The sequence below is a fragment of the Megalops cyprinoides genome, chromosome 21 (assembly GCF_013368585.1).
Source record: "Megalops cyprinoides isolate fMegCyp1 chromosome 21, fMegCyp1.pri, whole genome shotgun sequence".
In the NCBI taxonomy this organism is placed as follows: domain Eukaryota; kingdom Metazoa; phylum Chordata; class Actinopteri; order Elopiformes; family Megalopidae; genus Megalops; species Megalops cyprinoides.
Window position 1 is genome coordinate 24,346,160 of NC_050603.1, and position 21,278 is coordinate 24,367,437.

At 46.6% G+C, this 21,278-nt stretch overlaps 1 protein-coding gene across 1 annotated transcript in view; it reads left to right on the top strand.

Annotated features, from left to right (window-relative positions):
- Positions 1 to 15,988: 15,988 nt before the first annotated feature.
- ptk2aa (protein tyrosine kinase 2aa) overlaps positions 15,989 to 21,278 on the top strand; it is an 89,756-nt gene continuing 84,466 nt past the window's right edge. The window contains exon 1 of the mRNA XM_036515638.1: positions 15,989 to 16,059. Coding sequence (XP_036371531.1) covers positions 16,014 to 16,059 — 46 coding nt within the window. The 5' untranslated portion in view covers positions 15,989 to 16,013. The remainder of the gene's footprint in view (positions 16,060 to 21,278) is intronic.

A 21,278-nucleotide genomic window follows, 5' to 3' on the forward strand; every position in this document is an offset into this window, starting at 1 on the left:
ACACATACACACGCGCACGCGCGCACACACACACATAAACACACATGCACACACAGAGCTCCTTCTGAGGACAGCTTGAGGAACAGGTGTTTGGGAGTGGGCCAGCCTGTCAGACAGAGGCTTTTGTGAGGCGTTGCAGAGGGAGACATGGGGCCACAGTGAGGTTTCACTGTCCCGACACTCTGACATATGGGCCCAGCCGGTCAGGCCTGCTCTGAAAGGGGAACATATGTAGAGTAGTGTGATCAGTCTATTAAAGGGGCTCCAGGCCTGATGGGTAAAAGCCAGTTTGCCATTTTAATCCGTTAAGCCCTGGATGGGGGTCAATTTCAGCAACCTTTCACTGCCACTTATTGGCAGATTTGATAAACTAGCAAAATGTAGGCCATTGATTATGTTATTGTCTTGGTAAAGTTCTAAATGGGTGGAGTTTTAACCCAAGGTTATGGGTGTGGTTTTAAAAGGAAGTGTCTAGCATTGAATAGATGGAGACACTGTGAATGTGTTTTAGTGCCAAAGTCAGAAGGTCAGGGAAACCTGATTGGCACAGTCAAGGTTTCAGAACAAGGACCAGAATTGCCCTTTGACCACGCCACTGATGTCACAGATATATATTCCAAGTTTATTACAGACCCCTGCATTTTATTATGCTCTGAACAATTGACCCGCCCAACAAAGGTACACAGTGCTGCAAGTTTGTTTCCTTCACCATAAATGACTCAGGCCCAGAGAATGTTCGCCGACGTGGCGTTCACGGTGAAGGTTTCAGCCACGCGGTGAATGACTGCACCGAACCACACAATCGCTGATGTCTTTTGTTCTCTCAACACTGTGCTTTGCGTTAAGTTCTTGGCCTGTTGAAAGCCAGCAGCCAGTGAGGTAATTTCACAAGGGACCACATGTGCTTTGGATGAAGCCTGATCACTCTGAATAGACTCCAAAACAAAGACAGACAAAAAAAAAACACTAAAACATAGTCAACTGTCAACAAGTGACTCTCCACTCCGGATCTGCCATTGAATTCTCTTTGTTTTCATGAGTTTCGTATTTACAGCTTGGCTTCTCAGCTGGATCAGCTACAGGATAATTCACAAGGGCTCGGATGCAGCCCCCTGGTGTGGATGTTAATGCAGGTGTCTCGGCTCAGCTGTTCCAGGGCCACTGCTGCCATAGATAAGGCTGGGAGCTGGAAACGAGCTATGGCTCTTTAATCCAAAGGCAGCCGACTGCTGGCTAGCTTGCGTGCTGCCCAAGCACAAACACCCCACCACTCTCCTACATTGTGCTTATTGTGGTGTCACCCCATGTCACACACCAAGATATGGCAAGATCGCATTTCTACACTTGTTTGGCAACCATATTCTTGATTCTTGTGGCCATTTTAATGGAACATGTTTTGTTGGTTCTACTTCCCTGCTGATTTTTGAGTTAAAGCAGAAATGTGATTGTGATACTGTTGAATCCAGTATGCTGAAATATTATCATTGCCTGATTTTTTAAGGGAAAGTGTCTGACTCAAGATTGAAAATTTGCATGGAGCTATCATCTGGCAAGAGTGATGTGCCCTCGTCTGAATAAAATCTTGCTGCTCACGGTCCCACCTCAGATACAGTAGCAGCGAAGAGCAGAGCAAACCAAGTGTTTCATTAGCAGGGCCTGGAGCACCAGGCTGGCCCTGCCATCCTTCTCCCCTGCTGATCCTCCCCCTATTCATGGCCTCTGAAGTCAGTGATCTGCGCTGTGAATGGCTGAATACTGTGGCTCCTCTTATCAGCTTCCATATGTGATTCCCTCTGATACTGTCTTTGTATCTTCCCCTGCTGTGTGATTCCTTTTCATACAGGTCTCGGGTTTGGGGTATGCAGGGGGCCTAGCCGCGCCTGCAACACTCCAGATTAGGGCGTGTGGCTGTGCTGGTCCAGCCGGTAATTGATTTGTTCACTATCTCCCTGGCGACAGCGGAATACTAATGCGTGAACAGCATGCAGGGGTGATCTTATCAAGGTGCGGTCCCTGTGCTTCGGCCCAGAGCCTCGTGCCCTGCTGTTAAAGCCCATCACTGGGCTAATCCTGTCCTTTCTCTGAGGCAGGAGGTCACTGTTGGAAGAGTAGGCATCCTTTCAGTCAGTCAGTCAGTGTGTGAGAGCTGTTGCATCCATGGCTGAGTGTGCTTGGCTGTGTATCTGTGTGTACACATGTGCAGCTATGTCCATGACTGTGTGACTGTACAGTGTTTCCCACACACTTTACTTGGGCGGGCCGCCCAGGTATATTAATGGCCACCAAACTAGATTTGGTGACCCGTTTTAGCATTTTTTTTTTTTAAAAATTTATCCGTTCGAGAAAACGATGCCATCTGCGATCGGTTAACTAGTGGATGATCTCCCATTGCTCTACCCCCCCATACTTGTTCGTTCTGCTATCGCAAGAAGGGTCTACTGACAGTCGCACATGCTCTGCAGAGAGAGAGAGAGAGAGAGAGAGAGAGACGTTATCTGGTATTACGTTAGAAGACACAGACATAGTGGATATTTTACAACCACGGACCAGATAAAGCAACTCCTTTTCTCCTTATTGTGTAATTGTTCTCTGACTGTGGTAGTAGCTTCAAATTCTGTGAATGAAAGTGGCAACTATGTTGCGTTGGTAAGAGAATACCACGTGAGGAAGAGAAACGCACAGCACCATAGGTAACTTAGCCAATGTTAGCATTTAGCATGAAATGGTGATAAATAAATGCATAAGCCACAATAATTACATTTTAAATGAATAGAAATATTCAATAAATCAAAATATTGTGTTAAGGTCACACGTATTTGTTGTTTGTCACATGTAGTAGACCATTTTTGTGCCAGCAGGTAATGCTGGCCCTTTCCGCCGGCTACCGCCACAAGTATATTTCAAACCTGTGGGAAACACTGCTGCATATTTTTTGTGTATGCTTGTGTAAGTGCATAAGGGCACTCTGTGTGTGTGTGTGTGTGTGTGTGTGTGCATATTTTCCTGTTAGTGTTATGTGGAGATGTGTGTATATTGTTTGTTGTTGGGGGTGTGTGTGTCCATGCACATGTTCCCATACTTGTGTATATATGTTCATTCATGTGCACGTGTGTGTGTTTGTGTGATCACAGCTGCTCAATACTTTAACTGTAGGTAACGCTCTGCTGCCCTGTGCTCATTTCAGTGAAGCGTTTTTCATCTGCAGTGCATTCACACAGCCCAGTCTCTACCCACTCCTCCCCCATCCACGCTGCTTGCGGTTAACAAGTGATCAGCTCCTTTCTGTGAATCAAAACCTGAAGTGAACCACTTCCTTCCTGACAGGAAGTGGTTCACACATGGTCCGTCTTTATCCATCATGCTAGGGGCGATTGGTGTCACAGGCTGTGCTGTTACGTTACGCCGTTGCTCAGGTCACGGCTGAGCCGGTAGCGGTCTCTGGGGGCTTGTGACTCTGGCGCCATCGCAGAGGGGATGGCCTCGCGGTCGTGCTGAAAGCTCCACAGCTAGGGGGCCATCTCCACCTGTCCATTTTCAGCCTTCTGTCACCTCTGCCGCACTGTGATTGACCCACAGGGCCGAATGCACTCAGCCAATTAAAGCCATCGCTTCAAAGCAGCCCACAAACTGACAATACACTGATCTCTCCCTCTCTTTCTGTTCTTTTTCAGATATTTCCAGAATTTCCTACTACACAGGTAAGGTCCTGGGACCTGGGCTTTAAATGTAATCGTTCCCTTGCATTTGAAAGCATTAGGATACAACGCCATGAGCTTTGATTGATTTCCGCCAGCACCACTTAGTCTCCCCGGTACCTAATGCGGAATTTAAAGTGCCTGGAGCGTGTCCTGGGTTATAACAGCAATCGCTCTCTTATTAGTCACGCCCAGTGTCCTCTCACTGTGTTTTAAGAGCTCAGATTTCTTAAGATCATTTTTTAAGAGAGGGATATTAGATTAGTTTCACAGCATATTGTGTGGAAGAGCATCTGTTTCTTGTTGCCAGTACAGGGAGGTCAGTGTGGAACAGTGGTATATTCATCTCACACTCAAACAAGCCTCACGCAAGACAGAAGTGCCCACCAACTGAGGAAGCAGTGCTGTGGCCCATATTCAATCTGAGGCTTTTCAGACAATTTGACATTAAGGGTTAAGGTGATGATAGAAGCTTCCGGCAGCTTGGTGGCTGAGCATGGAAGTAGTAGTATATGGTTGTATGGCTTATGAGAGCACTTATTGTAGCAATGACTCCCATGTTGGCCTCATATTAAAAGTAAGGCACAATTCGGCATCTATACGGCTACTTGCCAAACCCTATTGAATGCTCTTTCTTGTAAGTGGCTCTGAGATCCCCTGCTGAATGAATAAATGTAATGTAAAAAGTTAATAAGGTTTCCTTTGGCAGAGAATAGATTGCTTATGGGTCTGTCCCTGGTCCTTTTAATGGGACAACCCTTTATTTTACTCCATTTTCTTTGTTTGTATTTGAATTATGAATACATAATTCATAATTCAAAAAATGTTTTTGCCATGGAAACTCACTGTACCTCATCATTATTAAAATGAGAAAACTCAATTTTCCACAGCAGGCAGCATAAATATTCCTTGGCAGACAGTGACGAATTAATACAAACCCTGAGTTATTGCTTAATTATTTTTTTTCCTCTAACACTGGTTGAAAAGATGAAGTGGGTGCTTGTCATGTGATGTTCATTGCACAGTCCGTCATGCTCTACTGATAGGGATTTCGCTTGCGTGAATGGGCCAGTGTGATTATAGGACCCTGTGCTAGGACTGAATAGGAGAAGGCCACAGACTACTCATTCCAGCCTTGGTGTGCTTGTTTCTTCTGGTCTCAGTTCATTCTGATAGTCTCAGTTGATTAATAGTTATAGTCTGCCTGTCTCTGCTGCTCTCAGTAATTATGCTAATCATGGCTATTTTGATAGATAGTGCACTTGCCTCTGCTAGTCTCAGGCATTTTGATAGGCAGCTTGTCTGTTCTTGTCTTAGTTATTCTGCTGGTCGTAGTCAGTTTGATAGACAGCATGTCTGCTATTTTCAGTCATTGTGCTAGTCTCAGTCATTTTGGTAGACAGCTTGTCTCTTGTAGACTCAGACATCATGCTGGTCTCAGTCAGTTCAATAGTCAGCATGCTTCTGCTAGTTTCAGTAATCCTTGTAGTGCCTGAACAGAGCTCTGGCTTAAGTGAAAGAGAGGGTGAAGAGGAGCTGAAACATACATAATGTAGAGCAGTGCTCTGTGGCTCTGCACCTCTCCACTCAGCCCCAGCTCTGTCGTGCTAACTGCCTTACACACAAACATTTTCAGCTGTTTTTCATTGAAAATGCCATTTTAATGTGCAGTCACCACAGTGACAAGCCTAAAACTGAAACTGAAAATTTTACAGTCTCATCATTAAAACTCATGTTTAAGTGTCCATACGTCTGTGAAGACGTGCTTTTCATGCCATGTCTTTTTGTTGAAATAAGTAGAGGCTGCAGTAGAGGTTGTTGAACATTGATAGTCGTGAAGATTGTCTGTCCTCGTCTCCAAGAATGGGCCTTTGTCCTTGAAGCAGTCTAGATGGTAGACAGTCAAAAATCACAAAGACACTATCAGAAGCTCCATTTTCAACAGTATTTTATTCCTGACTCAGGGACGATTGAGATGGTTGCAGGTTGGAGTTTTGAAGGCATCATCTTTGTGAAGTATGTCCAAAACATCTAGTGAAGTGCACTTGACATATGTAAGATTACTTTGTACACCTGAGACTGGGTACTCGAACCCTGGAAGAATGTGGCATTCTTGTGCTTTTGAGTGGCTGTGTTGTTACCGGAATGTGTGTTTCTATATTCTTCAGAGACTGCTTTAAGTGGAGGGAGAGCTCAAAGGGGAAAGCGAGCTGTCTAGCCCCTGCATCCTTGTCGTTTTAGTCCCCCTGTTGTAGTTAAATACAAATCATGCTAGTAGGGCTGGGCGGTATGGCCTAAAATTTATATCATGGTATAATTTGAAGCACAGACGGTAACGGTATATATCATGGTATATACGTTTTTCTTAAAATTTCAATATAAATGCTTCTGAAGGGGTAAAGCACTGGTATGGCAACTGCATGGCAGCTATTACTGTACTCTTAACTGTATTACTAGGACATATTTCACATAGAACAGAGGTATTTCAAGAACATTTATTGTGCAAAACTGCAATAATAAATAGAAAAAAATACAAAACCTTTTCTCAAGTAACTTCCATCTCTGAAAAACACTTTTTCATGGAATAGGCTAAAAAAAAATCAAGATGCACGAAATGAAAATAAAAACTGACTCAGGGATTAAAGTTCTCCGTCGCTATGCTGGATTTCCATCAATTGGATTCCAGAGAGGCCATGTTTGAGATCAGAGAAGATCCAAAGGGGAAAAAAAGTGAAGGGAGGTGGGGTGTTATGGGATCGCGCTACCAGGTGATAGGTAGCTGATTTGTATAGGCATACAATCTACTTGGATGTCGGTTATATATAGCCTATCGAAACAATTGGAGACGATAAATAATATGGCCCCACATTGTATTGAAGTAGGCTAATCAATTAATCACGTCTCGGCGGACGCACACACATTCAGCTTTAGTCTACACACAAGCCGACGTTAGATTAACATAAAAATATACATTTATAAACGTGACAAAATACCCCAAAACCCCCAAATTACGAGAGTCTTAATCTCCAGCAAGCAATAGAAATAGTTCAAATATGAATAAAATTGATCAAGATTGCAATGAAAGTCAAAGTTTGTGACGAAGAAGGAGCGAGAAGCTGCGGTTCAAACAGAAGCAACCTGCAATCTCACCACTCCGACGAATGAGAAGAAAGCAATCCTTTTGCAATCACCCACATCTTCTGACCGAGAATAATCCACAAGGAAAGTTTATTCCAGCAGCTAAGAATCATGACAGTTTGCAATTAGATGAGCCCGAATGCCGTGTTCACCTGCATGCGCACACTAACTTCCCCTCATCCCTAGCACTTGGCTTGTGAGGACGTCCTATTCGTCTACATTATACAATATAATCAACTGATCGCACACGCAATGCATAGCATAATTCAAGAGTAATGGAAAGAGAATAACACGTTATTATACACCTAGATCTGTGAGGGCTCTACCGGTCAGCATGGTATAGTCAAATTCATACCGGTGTGCTTTCTATACCGTTTATACCGTCCACACCTACATGCTAGGCCAACAGAGTTCACTGCGCTTCGAAATGCGGCTGAATGCTCATTGGCTGGGTAAAGTAACACGGTGCTGTGGCCCAAGACGGTCTGTTATTCTCAGTGAGTGTGAAGGCAGAAGATGTGTGCTGTGTGGTTAGGCTGCAGCGCTGAGAGGGCGGAGTCCTGAGTGAAGCACTCAGCTGGATGCCGGAAGAACACGCCGGGCTGGGAGAGCACATGTGGAGGGGCAGCACTGTCCTTGTGGATGTGTCCTACTTTCTTTCTGTGAGAATGGAGCACCAGCAGCTCCAGCCTGCATGAGAACATACACTGGGGGGGGTGGGGTAGGGTATAGCAGGGTACCGCAAGTGTGGGGGCTGGAGAGTGAGCACGTGTGTGTGTGAGTGAGTGTGAGTGAGTGTGAGATTGCGTGAGTGAGAGATTGTGTGTGAATGAGAGTGTCTTTGTCGTGAGTATAAGTACATGTATCTGTGAGTCTATGTGTGTCTACATGTACATGCATTTGCGTGTGTATGTGCATTTGTATGTGCATGCACACATGTGTATATGGGTGTGTGCAGGTGTGTGTGCGCATGTGTGCATTTGTGTGTATGTGTATGTGTGAGTGTACATGTGAATTTGTTTTCGTGTGTGCGTGTGTACATATATGCATCCTGAGAAGTGCGGCTGAGCCTGTCTGGGGCGCGTGCTCACAGCCGTGCCAGATTCCCAGCCTGGAGATTAATACTAGCCCATCTCTCACACCACTCCTCTGACCTGAGTACCAGCACACTGCAACCTGGTACTTTTAACGAACAAGAGGAGTGAGATAAACTGTTGGTAACATTGACTATAGTTCAGATAAAGTATAGAGTTTTCTCTTCTTAAGGATATCCTCTTTTAATTTTTAATAGACTTATTTATGTAACCATCTCCCTGGCAGTCATGCTGTTTGTTATTAAATAGGGTGGTCACCTCATTTTTGTGAACATTAATTTTTTCTGATACACTTTGCCAGGAGATACACGTGCATTCTTAACCAGGGCAGTGCTAATTAGTGCTTCAAAGATGTAGTGCATGGTTATTTAAATGATTCATGAACCTCTGGCAGTAGATTCTCCAGAGTCTCTCATGCTGACCTTAGTATGGTCTTGTATCTGTCATCTTGAGCAGATATAAATAATAAAGTGATGATATTTACAGATGAATATGAAATGCAGAGCAGCAGTTACCCGGCATGTGCTGGGAGGCTGAGAACGGTGTTGATATTTGGAGCCAGGTGCGGGGTCGGATCAAGTCGACCGCGGCTCGCGCCTCCAGTGGCCTCTCCTGCCCCTCTGCCATCTGTCGGGCCTGAGCAGGTGTTCCACTACCACCCAGATCCGATGCGTACTTTCACAGACAAAAAGCTGGGGGCCCATATATTCCAGTGAATACAGTATGGCTCCAGGTATTTGCAAGCTGGAATTAAAGGTCAGCTGTAGATCCTCAGCCCTGGGTTAGCCCATGCTGTCATCACAGGGATGACATTAACATGGTTCTTAATGACGCAGGTTTTCCTGGTGCCCTCAGTCACGTCTGATATGTTAGTTGGGACATGGCTAAGGTTGTAACCCGACACCATTTCCTGTGGGGGTGATGTATTTGCAGGGAGATCTGTGATATTGCAGCATACAGGTGTACAGTACTCTGTTTAGGTTTGTGTTCTGTCCAAAGCATACATTTGTTCACTGCTAGTAGCTCAGCTGAGTTGAAGATGTCACAATTCAACCTTAAAGCTACCACCTCAAAGCAACTGACACAGTGTTGTTCTTCTAAGGAAATAGATTCAATATGGTAACGTACACAGAAAAAAATGAAATGTGTAGCTGGAAAGGACTTATTGTTTGCTTGATGACAACTGCAATTTGGTTGGTATAGCGGTGGCTCACTGAAGTGTGTACTTGAGTCAAGAGTGATACATAGCGCAGAGGTGGGCAGATCAGAGATGTGTTGGCTGCTCGAGTCACAGTGCTCATGTATTGATTGGCAGCTGCGCTGTCAGTTACAAAATTCATTAGATTGAACAGTTACAACAAGTATTTGGCACATGAGATTCATGAGAACTTATGAATGCCATTGTTTTTTTCCAGCTTGAAATACAGATTGTCAAGTTTTAAAGAGGATAGGATTAGGTGATAGAGTTATTGTAAAGGTTGGCCAGCAAAGAGAATTTCATTTAAAACAGAAAAAAACTTTACAGTTGTTTTTTTTCCGTATTTTTTGGTTGCCAAGATTGGCAGCCAGACAACATCAAAGTCAAAGTCAACTTTATTGTCAATTCTCCAGTATGCACAGGACATACAGAGGATTGAAATTGCGTTTCTCTCAGGCCCACGGTGACAATACAACAGTTCGACATAAGACACTGACACTGAGAGACAAGAACAATAATTTTCACAGAAAACAAGCTACAAATATTTACAGCAAGGGCATCCAGGCACATGGTAGGTTTATAAATATAGAAAAATAAATATAAAAATATAAATATAAATACAGATTCCACATGAAATGGATGCCAAAACCTTTTGATCAATGAAATTTTGTTGCCCGGGGCAACTGGAAAACCATTAATGTTGAGCCCTGGTACTCAACTCGTATTCCTTGTTTAATTGGACAAAACCACTCCCTGCAAATTGGTTAAACATTGATTTGACAAGCCAGTGATGTCTGTCTGTCTGTCTGTCTATCCATGCTTACACAATCTGCATTATAAATCATTAAAATTATTTTTCATTAAAATAAAAACAGGTATGTTTCGGTAAGTGCTTACTTAAGAACTTGAGTGTGAATCCAGCTATTATTGTAACTACTGTATAAGACCACTTGGTGGACTTGCCATTCTTCCCGGTCTGTCATGCCTCATGTGTTGCTGTGATAAGTGTGAAACCAAGCAGGAAAGAAGATTTCCACCACGTGTCTTAGCCCAGGCCCTTGGTATGTAAATGAGGGTTTTTTGAAAGCCATTGGAGGGCGAAATCATGGACAGGGTAGGAGGGCTTATGGGAGAAGGGCACCTCATTTCCCCAGCCCTCTCGGATAGCTTTTGTCTCCATTGCTCTTTGTTGGCGTTTGCAGCTCTCCATTCAGGCCTGCATCAATGCACACAGTAAATACTGGCCTGCAGAATGACCCTCATTGCAGCTCCTGTGCATGTCTGTGCATGAAGTTGTCCCATCATTTAGCTGAAGCTAACATTCAACAACAAGATTTTAGATAGCGAAGTGTAGGACGTTCCAGTGTTCCCTTCTGTGAATAGTTGTCCTTTCAGATCATTTAAAAAGGCCTGCGCTAATGTGCTTAATCGTCTTAGAGCCTCCCAGGGTTTGGACATGTTAAACTAAGTGCCTCTCTCCACATTTCACTGCATTGACACAAAAGCCTTGGAGAAACCTCATGGCAATAAATCCATCATTGACTTCATGCTGCAATTCCTCCCCAGGACAGCCACAGTCTGCCCCTTCTTAACTGCCCTCATGTGAAAATTGGAACAAAAAAAAGTGTTTTCTGTTTTTTTAAGAGGAGGATTCACAAATTTTCACATTGTATGAAAACCTCCATATGGTCAGCTCCATTTGCAGAACCTGTGGTCCACATGAGGAAAAACAGTTCCCCCAAGGCCATTACAATTGCTAAAAGGGATGTTGAACTGCCAGTATCTCATGTGCTGGTCTTTTTCAGAGGTGTCCAGGTAAACTGGTCAAGGGACACTTTGGCCTGGTCTCTCCCCTCCCTCGGCCTGCAGCGCAAATGTTGATGTGCCTCTGACAGAAACAGCCAGATTAAAGTGGACATGTCTTTGTCTCTGGCAGAGCCAGCCAGGTTAAAGTGGATGTGTCTTTCTGGTAGAACCAGGCCAGATTAAAGGGGATGGGCCTTTGTCTCTGACAGTGTTGGGACAGGCAGTGGTCCTGGCTGGTTTGGTCTGTGTGGTGCCTAGGCCTCCCTGTTCCTACATGCTCCTCTTACCTTAAACTCCCCTCTCGTTCAGTGAGCAAGAGACAAGGCTCCTACACTCTGTGCTCCCAGGAGTCAGCTGGCTGAAACTATGAGCTGTGTTTTCTCTGACGAGCGGGGCCATGTCTCCTGTTGTCACTCACCATCTTTTTTTATATTTGGATTGAAATATTCAACAGCGGCATGCACACAGTCACCCACGCCGGACAACTTGGCATCCTCTCTGAGGCGGAAAAGTGTAATCTTTTCGGTTTGAACAGGTTACCCAGACATTACCAAATGCTGGGTTCTGTCCCTGTCTGGATGAGCTCTTGAATCATTTACTGTGAGGTGCTGCCCAATTCCCATAAGCCACAAGTAATGTTCACTGCAATGCTGCCATGTTGTAGCTAACGCTAGTCAGCTGTAAATAGCCTGCTATACGTAGCCCTGTCTGCTGTTACCCAGCGACAGTGCTGCGTCAGAGCTTTAGTGACTACAATTCTGCGTTAAAGTGCAGACTTTAGGGGTCAATGTGAGTTTTGTCCTCTAGAAAATTAAGTAACTGCATAAAGGGCTGTCACCCATGAGGCAACTGTTACTTACGTGCGCACACACACAGAGTACAGTTGTGATGTGTACAGTGTGTCAGCATACATGGTTCTTTCAGTGTTTGTCAGGGATGTACTCTTAATGTGCTAATATGGCATACTCTGTTTAAAAGGGCTGCATCTGTCCAGTGAGATTCAATTCTTAGAAGTGAGAGACTCTTAAAAACAGTTCCAAATGAAGATGTAGAATAAACATTTTAAGGATTTCCACTTCATTGACAAATGTCCTTAGCAAACATGAAACACAGTGTGTTTTAAGTGTTCAGTATTTGTTGCTTGATACTTTTTAAATAAAATAAAATTTATGTGATTCTTGTTAATTATTGGAATGTCACTGTGTGAATTGTGGGTATTGTCCAAGGAGCAGTGCTACCCAGTCCATGTCTTTAGCCAAATTCAACTTAAAATCATAGCTTGCCCCATGATAATTATTTTCCAGTGTCTCTGTGATAATTAGTGATGTGGTGCTTTGCTGGTTTGAATTTGTTTCCATGATTTGATGCTTCCTCAGTTCCGCATGCAACCTTTCTCTCATGTGCTCTAATGTAAGATTCAAGCAGGCAGTTTTTCATCCATAGAAATGTTTATATTTTCAATAAATATAATATGTTCCATTTGCTGGTATGTTAGGCTACACTTTCAAGTTGAGCTGGTCTTATGCACTGAGGAACCCTGGTGTAGAGTATACTTGGTGACACCTTTCAGGTTTAAATACAGCCCAGTCCACACACATGGCAGTTACTTCCACATTTGACTAGCGGGCTCAATTAGCTTTAGCAGAGAGCACATTGTTGATACTGTGTGCTTTGTTTTGCATTTTATTATACAGAAACCTGACAAAACTACTGCCATCAAACGTGTGACTGCGTCTGTGGATGAAAGAAAGATTAACAGCCAAAGGTGAAGCAAAATGTCATTAGAGTAGCCAGATTTTTCCTGTTTGTGCTAACTGCTTCAGTAATCCTATAAACGTGCATGTGATGTTCATTTTGCATGCGACTATATTAGACCCAGGCATAATGTGAACAAACATTCATTTAAAGCCTTTAATGAACCTGACTGAATAGGGAATACACAGCTTTTCACTTTCTTAATGAACGAGAAAGTATCACTAATTTTTGGTTGCCCTCACTATCATCTTTTGTAACACATAATGTGAATGTCAGGTTGCTGTATCAATTTATTCATAACATTAAATCATATTATTACCATGTTTTATTAACTAGGGGTTGATTTTGCCTTTTTTCTTCACTGTTCATGAGATTTTTTTTTTTTACAAAAGGACATAAGGAATAAGTATTTAATTCAGCTGCAGTGTTTGATATTGACTTACCAAGAACTTGCCTATAAAAGCCAGGTGCCATCTGCTGGTTCTATATAAGAAGCAAAAGGAGCTATACAGCACAGCTATGCTGTGGTTTGTCTCGCAGGTGGACATGTTTTTGGTTGAATGGGCAAAGCACCATCTGCAGTTATGCTGGAGCCCTTGCATGAAGCATCTTTACACTATTGAATTACTAATACATATCTGCAGTTCTTATAGCTTCTGTGTGTGTGTGTGTGTGTGTGTGTGTGTGTGTGTGTGTGTGTGTGTGTGTGTGTGTGTGTGTGTGTGTGAGAGAGAGAGAGAGAGGGAGAGGGAGAGTGTGTGTATATGTGAGTGTGGGTGTGTGTAAAAGTGTATGTGTAGAAACACAACAGGAGTAATCACAAGCTCTAAGTACATCAATTCACACCTGGCATTAGAATGTGTCTCCACATGCATTTCGCATGACCACTTGTGATCGGATCTCACTTCCCTGCTCTATATGCAAATAAACACGTACATCATTTTCGTTTGCAAAGACCAAATACGTTGTTGTTTTTAACCGGTGGGAGGCAGCAATGTACCTCCCATGCCTAGTCTGCCGGGAATTAAAAGAAGGAGAAGAAATCAAGACAATACAGGCTGGGTCTATTCCTTGGCGTGTTCCAGGCAAACCAAATCTCCCAAGATGTTTGATGCACTAGTAATATATCTCTATGGGCTTTTGAAATTTTCAGACATCATGGACGTACTACGTACTTCCACTTACGCAGAGGACATCAGTTGAGTAGGTGGTCCTTCAGTGTGGCCCAGGACACATTCGTGTACACACTGCTAAAAGAATGTGGCCATATGCGGCCCAGACCACCTCCGAATGTGGTCTGAGCGATCGGATCTCAGTGCGTCTTGAGTGCATTCACACCTTTCATCAAGCAGTTGTGTCCTTTGAAGGGAATGTGACTGACAAGAGGACCCACAAACCGCACCCCCAAAACCCTCAACAGGGACTTAATATACACTGAGAAACTCTGTAGTCACAGTCACAGTGCCACCAAGAGGCATTCCCCCTTCGAGATAGAGTTGGAAACGGTGACCTTCTACAAGGGTACTTCTGATAAAACAGATAAGAATATGAATATTTCCTCTGAAATTGAGTTTGAATCCAAAAGAAGTATGTGGAGTGCGAGAGAAGGAGAGAGACAGAACACCCAGGACCACTGTGTTCAGCTAAGAGATCGGAAGGGCAGGAAGCCTCCAACAGTGCTGTCACTGGACAGACACACTCACTCTCTCAGAGCTCCTTTCTGCCAAATTCCACAGCCTTCCATAGCAAGGCTCCTTAATTAGCAAAGATTTTAGCCCTAGCATGTATGTGAAAGGCTAAGGTGGGTGTTATTGCTGTTCTGTGCTGTGTAGCATCTGGTGGTTTGGCAGCTGCGGCCGGCGGGAGTTTTTTAGGGAGCGCGGAGATGGCCATAATGTACTCTGGCAGGAGGAAGTCAATCGTTTTTTTTCAAAGGTGAAACACACCGCAGTGGAGAGGACATGGATTACTAATGTCTGAAGGCGTCCGATCAGCATGGTGCATTGATCCCGCACGGACCCCGCCGAGAGCCCATCGATGGGAGCGTTCGATCGCACGTGGACAGGGTGCGTTTTCCCTCCACACCAGCTGCTCTGACACAGCTCTCTCTGCGTGCAATTGGTTTCTCCTTCCAGGGGTGGGGTGATTCCAGGGTGGGGGCGCACTGTGCAAAACTGTGTGCATTCCTCACCTGACCCCTCCCCAGGACAGCCTGCGCTAATAAAACGATAGAAAAGGGGGAGGTTTCGCAGGAGGAGGGGTGGGGAGCTGGAGCTGGCAGAGAGCCAGAGGCAGGGGACGTCCTGAAAAGAGTGTTGGTTTGTGGAGGGGGCAGGGGGGAGGGTGTTTCAGTGCTGCAGGACCCAGGCCAGCCATGATTTGCAGCCCTGCCTGGCTGTGGACAAGTGCAGTCCATTTTGTAAACACAAGTGGGCTGGTTGAATTGGAGCAGGGCTGAGATTAGCATATTAATGAGGGCCCTTCTCTAATAACACCCCCCTGCTTCTGCAACCGCCCTCTCCTGTCCCAGTCCTCTGAATGAATGCTGTGGAATACACAGGCGCTCGCTCTTTTTCTCTCTCTCTCTCTCTCTCTCTCTCTCGCTTGCTCATTCTCGGTCTCTCTCTCACTCGCTCCGTCGCGCTCTCTCTCTCTCTCTCTCACTCTCTCTCTGAGTCACACTCTCAAACTCTAATACACTCTCCTGTCAGGCTGCTCGGGTGGAATGCGCTCAGCAGCTGCTCTCACTGGATACAAAATAAAAGCCAAAGGAAATGTTCTTCTGTTGCGTGAGAGGATTCTATTAATGAAGACTTTTTTATTTTTCCTTTTCCCCCTCCTCGTCGCGTCCTGCAGGTCCTGGCTTCTGAGTGCTGAGGCGGATTATCATAGTAGGGAATGCTCAGAGCTGCGGCTTCGCTGCGTGGCTGTCCTCTCTTAAAAAACCCATCGGAGCGGGGGGATTCAGATGAGAAACTTTTAAAAAGCAATTCTCTCGTCCCTTTCTTCTTTTGACATTTATCAGCGTGCCCTGACCCCCCAGCTGGTGTAGTTCTCTGTAGCCTGGGTGATTGGAAGCTCTCAAGCACTGCTTTAAAGGAGTCTCCCAGCTCCCCCTCCCCCCTTCCCCCCTAATCTGCTGTACTCCCCCCTGCCCCCAAGCCACCTCCGTGGGGTGCGGGTCAGAGGGTCGCGGGCTGAGAGGAACCCGGGGGGGTGCAGGTTTTTTTGGGGGGGGGGCTGGAGCCTGGCCCCTATGTGTTTGCGTGAGGGAGCTGGGAGCCTGCCGGCCGTCGGGCCCGGGAGAGAAACACAGGTGCCGTCTGCATGGAAGGAGGAGGCTGCAGCCCATTCCCCATGTGCTGGGCTCGAGGTACTCGCGCTCCCGCCTTCCTCCTCTTACTCTTCCTCCTCCTCCTCTCCCTCTGCTTCTCTGTCCTCTTCAGCCCCTCCCAAGTATATCCAAACAGCAGGTACGCATGCAGGACAGTATGTGTCACTGTAGGCTTTACCATGCTAGCTGTGTAGCAGTGTAGCTCATTAGCACCTGCAGATCAGAGTGATCTCATGGAGTCAGTGCGATGCTCTCAGACTGATTGCATCTTTATCCCCTGACCTGTGCTAAAGGCTAAGCAGTGCGCTGCCCCTCCTGACTGCAGCACAGACTCAAGCACCTTCCACGGGAGCAGCTCCTAACAAATAACCTCCATAGTCCCTGTGTAGCACGGAACAGTTATTCCTTGCTTCTTAGCCATGTCTATCAGGGGAAGGCAGGGCCTCTCCTTAATAATGTTTCACTACAGGAGGCTTGAATTCCCATTGGCGGTGGACTGATGAGCCTGCTTGCACAGTGATTAGTTTGGTGGCGGATATCCTGCAGCAGCAGCAGAACATGAGGGGGGTGCAGGAAAGGGGGGGGGGTGTTGTCACCACCGAAGCAGCGTTTCACAGGACCCACTCGGGAATGTGCACAGGTGGCGGGGGAGCTTTGGCTTTCCGACGTCCAGCAGGCTGTATTAGGATGTGGTCAGGGGCCTGTGGGACGTGTCGAGGGAGTTCCCTCCCGACAGAACAGGAAGGCAGGGACGAGAGAGAGCCATCCGCTCTCTCCCACAGACACGTCCCCATCCTGCCTTTAGCAGCTGATGAAATCTCCCTTCCTTTATCAGCAACCAGAATTTGCTCAGCTTCTCTGATTTACAGCAAATTCCTCGGAAAAACAGTCCCTGTGGTATAGGTCAAGCATTTGTCACAAATTATATGAAGCAGCATACCTTATTTTATACCTTGTTTGACTGACTAATTGTGTGGTATTTGGCTGTGAAGATCTCTGGCTCTGTGTTTTAATCTTCCAAACATTTCTGCATTTCTGTTTCCCTCAGTACTCAAGGCAACATTAAGGATTTGTTTGGTTAGAGGTGTTTTACGGTATAAGGTGAGGGTTAAAGACCTCCCCCACACTGTGGCCGTTAGGAGCAGACACCGTTGGGAGATGTTGGGAGTTGGTACTTAGTGCTCCCTGCTGCCACTGGGGCTTGGCTCTGTAATCTCTGTACATGTGTTTGGCTGGCACGGACGCATTCCTCTGTTGCTTCATAACATCCTCTCTCGCGCCCGTGCGCACCAGGGAGCTGGGCGAGCTGTGGGTGTGGGGAACGGCTTGTCCCAATGCTCGGCTCACACTTGGGGGGACTGTACTAGGAATAGCCCTGCAGGGGGGTTCCTGCCTTGTGTCAAAGCGTCTGAATCGACTCGGATCCATAGTGTCACTCTCCCCTCCTGCTTGGATTTTATTATCATCACCATTGTTATAATTCATCTGCTTAACAGAATTACATATCTTATGTTTTAATGAATGATTTGTTTATACAGATGGTTGTTCTGTGATGTAGGTTAGATTAAGTACATAACAGAATGGTCCAAATGAATCTCAACAGAGTCCGAAACCTGGTTATTAAGCTCTTGTCTCAAACCAGCACAGCAGCACAGGACACTTCAATATTTTCTGTTAGGCATTGATTTCAAAGGCATCTGAAGGGCACCTGCATGTGCTGTCTGGAACTCAATGTACTTGTGTAGTTTTTTCACAAATGTAAGTTGGTTTGCTTCCATATACAACATGCAGCATACCTGACAACCAGACTTAACATGGGACTTGGCACATCGGAGTAAATTTGGCTTTGACGCTCCGGGTGGATGTGTGCATTAACTGCACAGCATTTTGAGGGCATTGAACAGGGTGCAAGAGGAAGAGTGGAGCGGTGCCGAGAGGGTGCAGCATCATTTCTCACTTCCCGAGAGTCTTTGCAGAGGGAACATTGATGCCCGGAGCTGCAGATCATTTCTCCCGCTGACACCCGCCCTTTCATACAGGGGGCTATAGACTTACAGCTGTGAGTCTGCAGAAACTGTCCCTTTTCACAGTAATTACCTGCAAAGAGCTATCGGCTTCCCGGCTAATAGCCCCCCCCCCCCCCTTCCCGGATACATGGGCATAGGGGTGAGGGATCTGCAGAGAGGGGCAGGGTCTCTCCTTCATTTTGCCCATAGAGTCGCATGACCCTCACTACTGCAGATATACAGGCATATCTCCAGTAGATCCTGCGCAGCTCTCCTCTCAGAGCTCCTTCATAACTTTGGTAGATCTCCTGCAGGTCTCCTGTGGGTCTCCCTTCACATCTCCTAAAGATCTCCAGCAGATCCTCCAGACTGCCTGGTCTGTGGTAAAGGACCTTCAGACACTAGACAGAAAAGTCTTTTGTAGGTTATGTCATTTCACATAAGCGTTCAGCAGTGCACTCAGTCACACTAGCATGTGGGACACCAGTGTGTGGCATGTGATAGTATCTCGTTGCTGTTTGCCCATGGACATGGTGCTGTGCTTTCTGTGGATTTTCCAGGTTTTGTGAGGGTAGAGTGCAGTCAGTGGGATATTAACTAACCATTTCTCTTTACATCAACTCATTCTGACTGCTCTTTATAAAGTCACTTTACTTGTAATGGCGAAGAGTGTCTGTCTGAGCTCTCTCTGAGTGTGCTTTGTCCCATGGCAGGTTACTTCTCCTCCTCAGCAGGAAAGGCAATATCTTTCACACAGTGCGGGGAGGACAGAATTTTCTGCACTGCCCAGTGAGCACGTTAGGACCTGGGCATTCTCGCTTGCCTCAGTGCAGACGTATGGAGAAGCACTGTGCAATACGCTGCCCTTCCCCCTTGGTGCGTTTATCATTCTGATAGCTTGTGCAGTGTAAACGCTTGTGCGTTGTTCAAAGATGTGTTACATCATGTTCCTGTTGTATTGTAGTGTGGAGGCTTGTCAGGTTTTTTCTAGGATTAGTGAGGACTCTTAGACTGGAGAAGGCTGTGGGGAGTGGGTGGAGGGTGTGTCACCAGAAGGCTGTGGAGAGCGCATGCCATTGTGTATTAGCAGAGCACCAGTTGGACCTTCCTGAAAATGCTAAGCTACACTGCAGGGCCTAATGCATAAATCTGCTTAAAAGGGCTTCCACTGTGCAGATACTGAGGAGGAATCCGACTCCCTCTGTGCGTGTGCGTGTGTGTCTGTGCACGTGTGTGTGCTTGTGTGAGGGTATGTGTGTGTGTGTGTATGAATGTGTGTGTGCGTGTTGACCACAGTCCAGCAGGAAGGCATGCTGATCAACAGTAATGTTTGTTTGGTGCTGTGCTGAGCTCTGCTTTAGCCTTGCTCTGCAGCTCCGGGTGGGAGGCCCCTGCGCTCACTCTCCCCTGTGTGGAGTCCAGGGCTGTGTGCAGTAGCAGTGTTAGTCACCGCGGTTTACATAATCACAACCTGCACAAGGAAAATAACAGCATTTCATCACAGGGATAGTCAGCTGTGCACGTTCACTTCCATTTCAGCCATTTTCAAAGATGTCCTTTTCTGAAAGGAAGAGAGCAAAGCGCTGTGTTGTTTTCCCAGCTCTGCCCCTGCGGAGCCTGCCTTGATTGACAGCGTCTTTCAGTGCTGAAATATACTGTCAAGGGAGGATGTGCCTTTGTGTTGTAGAGCTGACACCGGCTTAGACAGATAGTTCTTGGCATTTGAGCTCTCCCGAGTGCGTAGCTGTCCTCCGTCATTCTGATTCGGAGACGGGCGCAACAGGGACCACTGGTAGGTGTTTAAGGGCCACCTGGAATCGTCTCGCTTTATAGCAGGTGAAACTGGACGTTCTGAGGGAACGTTGTCCAGTGGCTGCGGGACCGCTAATCTCACCATCCCGTGAACATGTGGCAGATAAACCCAGGACCAGTGAGGCGAGGCGTGATTCTGAGCGTTGCGGACTCGTCTGCCAGCCAATCGGGGCAACGCCACGTAAAGTGAGATCAGCTCTTTCCGGCTGGGGACCGCGCCTCAGGCCCCACGCTGCAGTACAACACTGCGCCATTCTCTCACATTACCACGGTAACAGTCCCACTCCCCCCCAGCCCCCCCACCCCTCAAGCTCAACTCATTCTGCTCTGGAGTTTTTAGCATCCACACAGCAGGAGTGGCGTAACTGTTGGGACTCATTACCAGAAGGTGTAACGTTCGAATCCCAAGTGGGGAAACGATCCCTCTACCCTTGAGCATTGAACAGACTCATGAATTGCCTTAGTCCTTATCCAGCTGTATAAGGGTGAGCTATTCTAGTTGCCCCTGGAGACGGCCAGGCCAATGGCAAAGCATGCAGGGTTTCTATAGAGTGAAGGCCCCCCTCCTCCTCCTGTCCGTGGTCCAGGCCCAGCGGCTTTGTTACCGTGGCAGTGAGGGCAGCGAATGAGAGCTGCCCCATAGAGGCCTGTGTCAGCGTGCTTTGAGCTGGAGCAGGAACGCCAGGCAGCCCAACGCATCAGCGCCTCCATTGTCACGGCAGCGTCAGCTGATCCCCGGGGCGGACAGGGTTGGACAATTAACCCTTTGTCTCCCATGACCCAGCTGCCCTCCCAGGGATACCTCCCTCCCTGGCCAGAGGGTGAGGGAGTAGTCAAATCGTAGGCAACTTTTTCCGCAAGCGACCAAAGAGGACCAGTTCCTAAAGTTCCCCCTTGGCATGGTAATTCTGCAGTTCCTCTTCTGGCACAAGAACAAGCCTTCTGTGAACTCCAATACACAATTAATGGATAACAGTGATAGCAGCTAGTACTTTCAGTATCTCTCATTGTCATAGCATCTAGACTTTGTCTGGACCCAAAGGATCATGTATTTTGAATGTGGGAATAGGGTTCCATGTGCCTATGCTGTGCTTGCTTCAGGGTGGAGAGAGCACGTATCTCACCCCCTTGCCCTGCTCCTGCTGGGTATGACATCATGGCAGGTGACTGGCAGCCAGTGCGGTCGTTTGTGCTGCCTGCACTCCATCAGATGGCCTTGTGCGGGGTCATCCTGCCCACATGACACTCCCTCACCCAGCTGAGGTCGTTAGCCTCCGGCCGTCCCAGACACATGCTTGCCCAGCATGCTGCGGCACCGCGACTGGCATCCTGGAGTGTGCGCATGCTCACACACACACACACACACACACACACACACACACACACACACACGCACGTGCATGGGCGTGCAGCGATGGCCACAGAGTGCTGGAGTTTCAC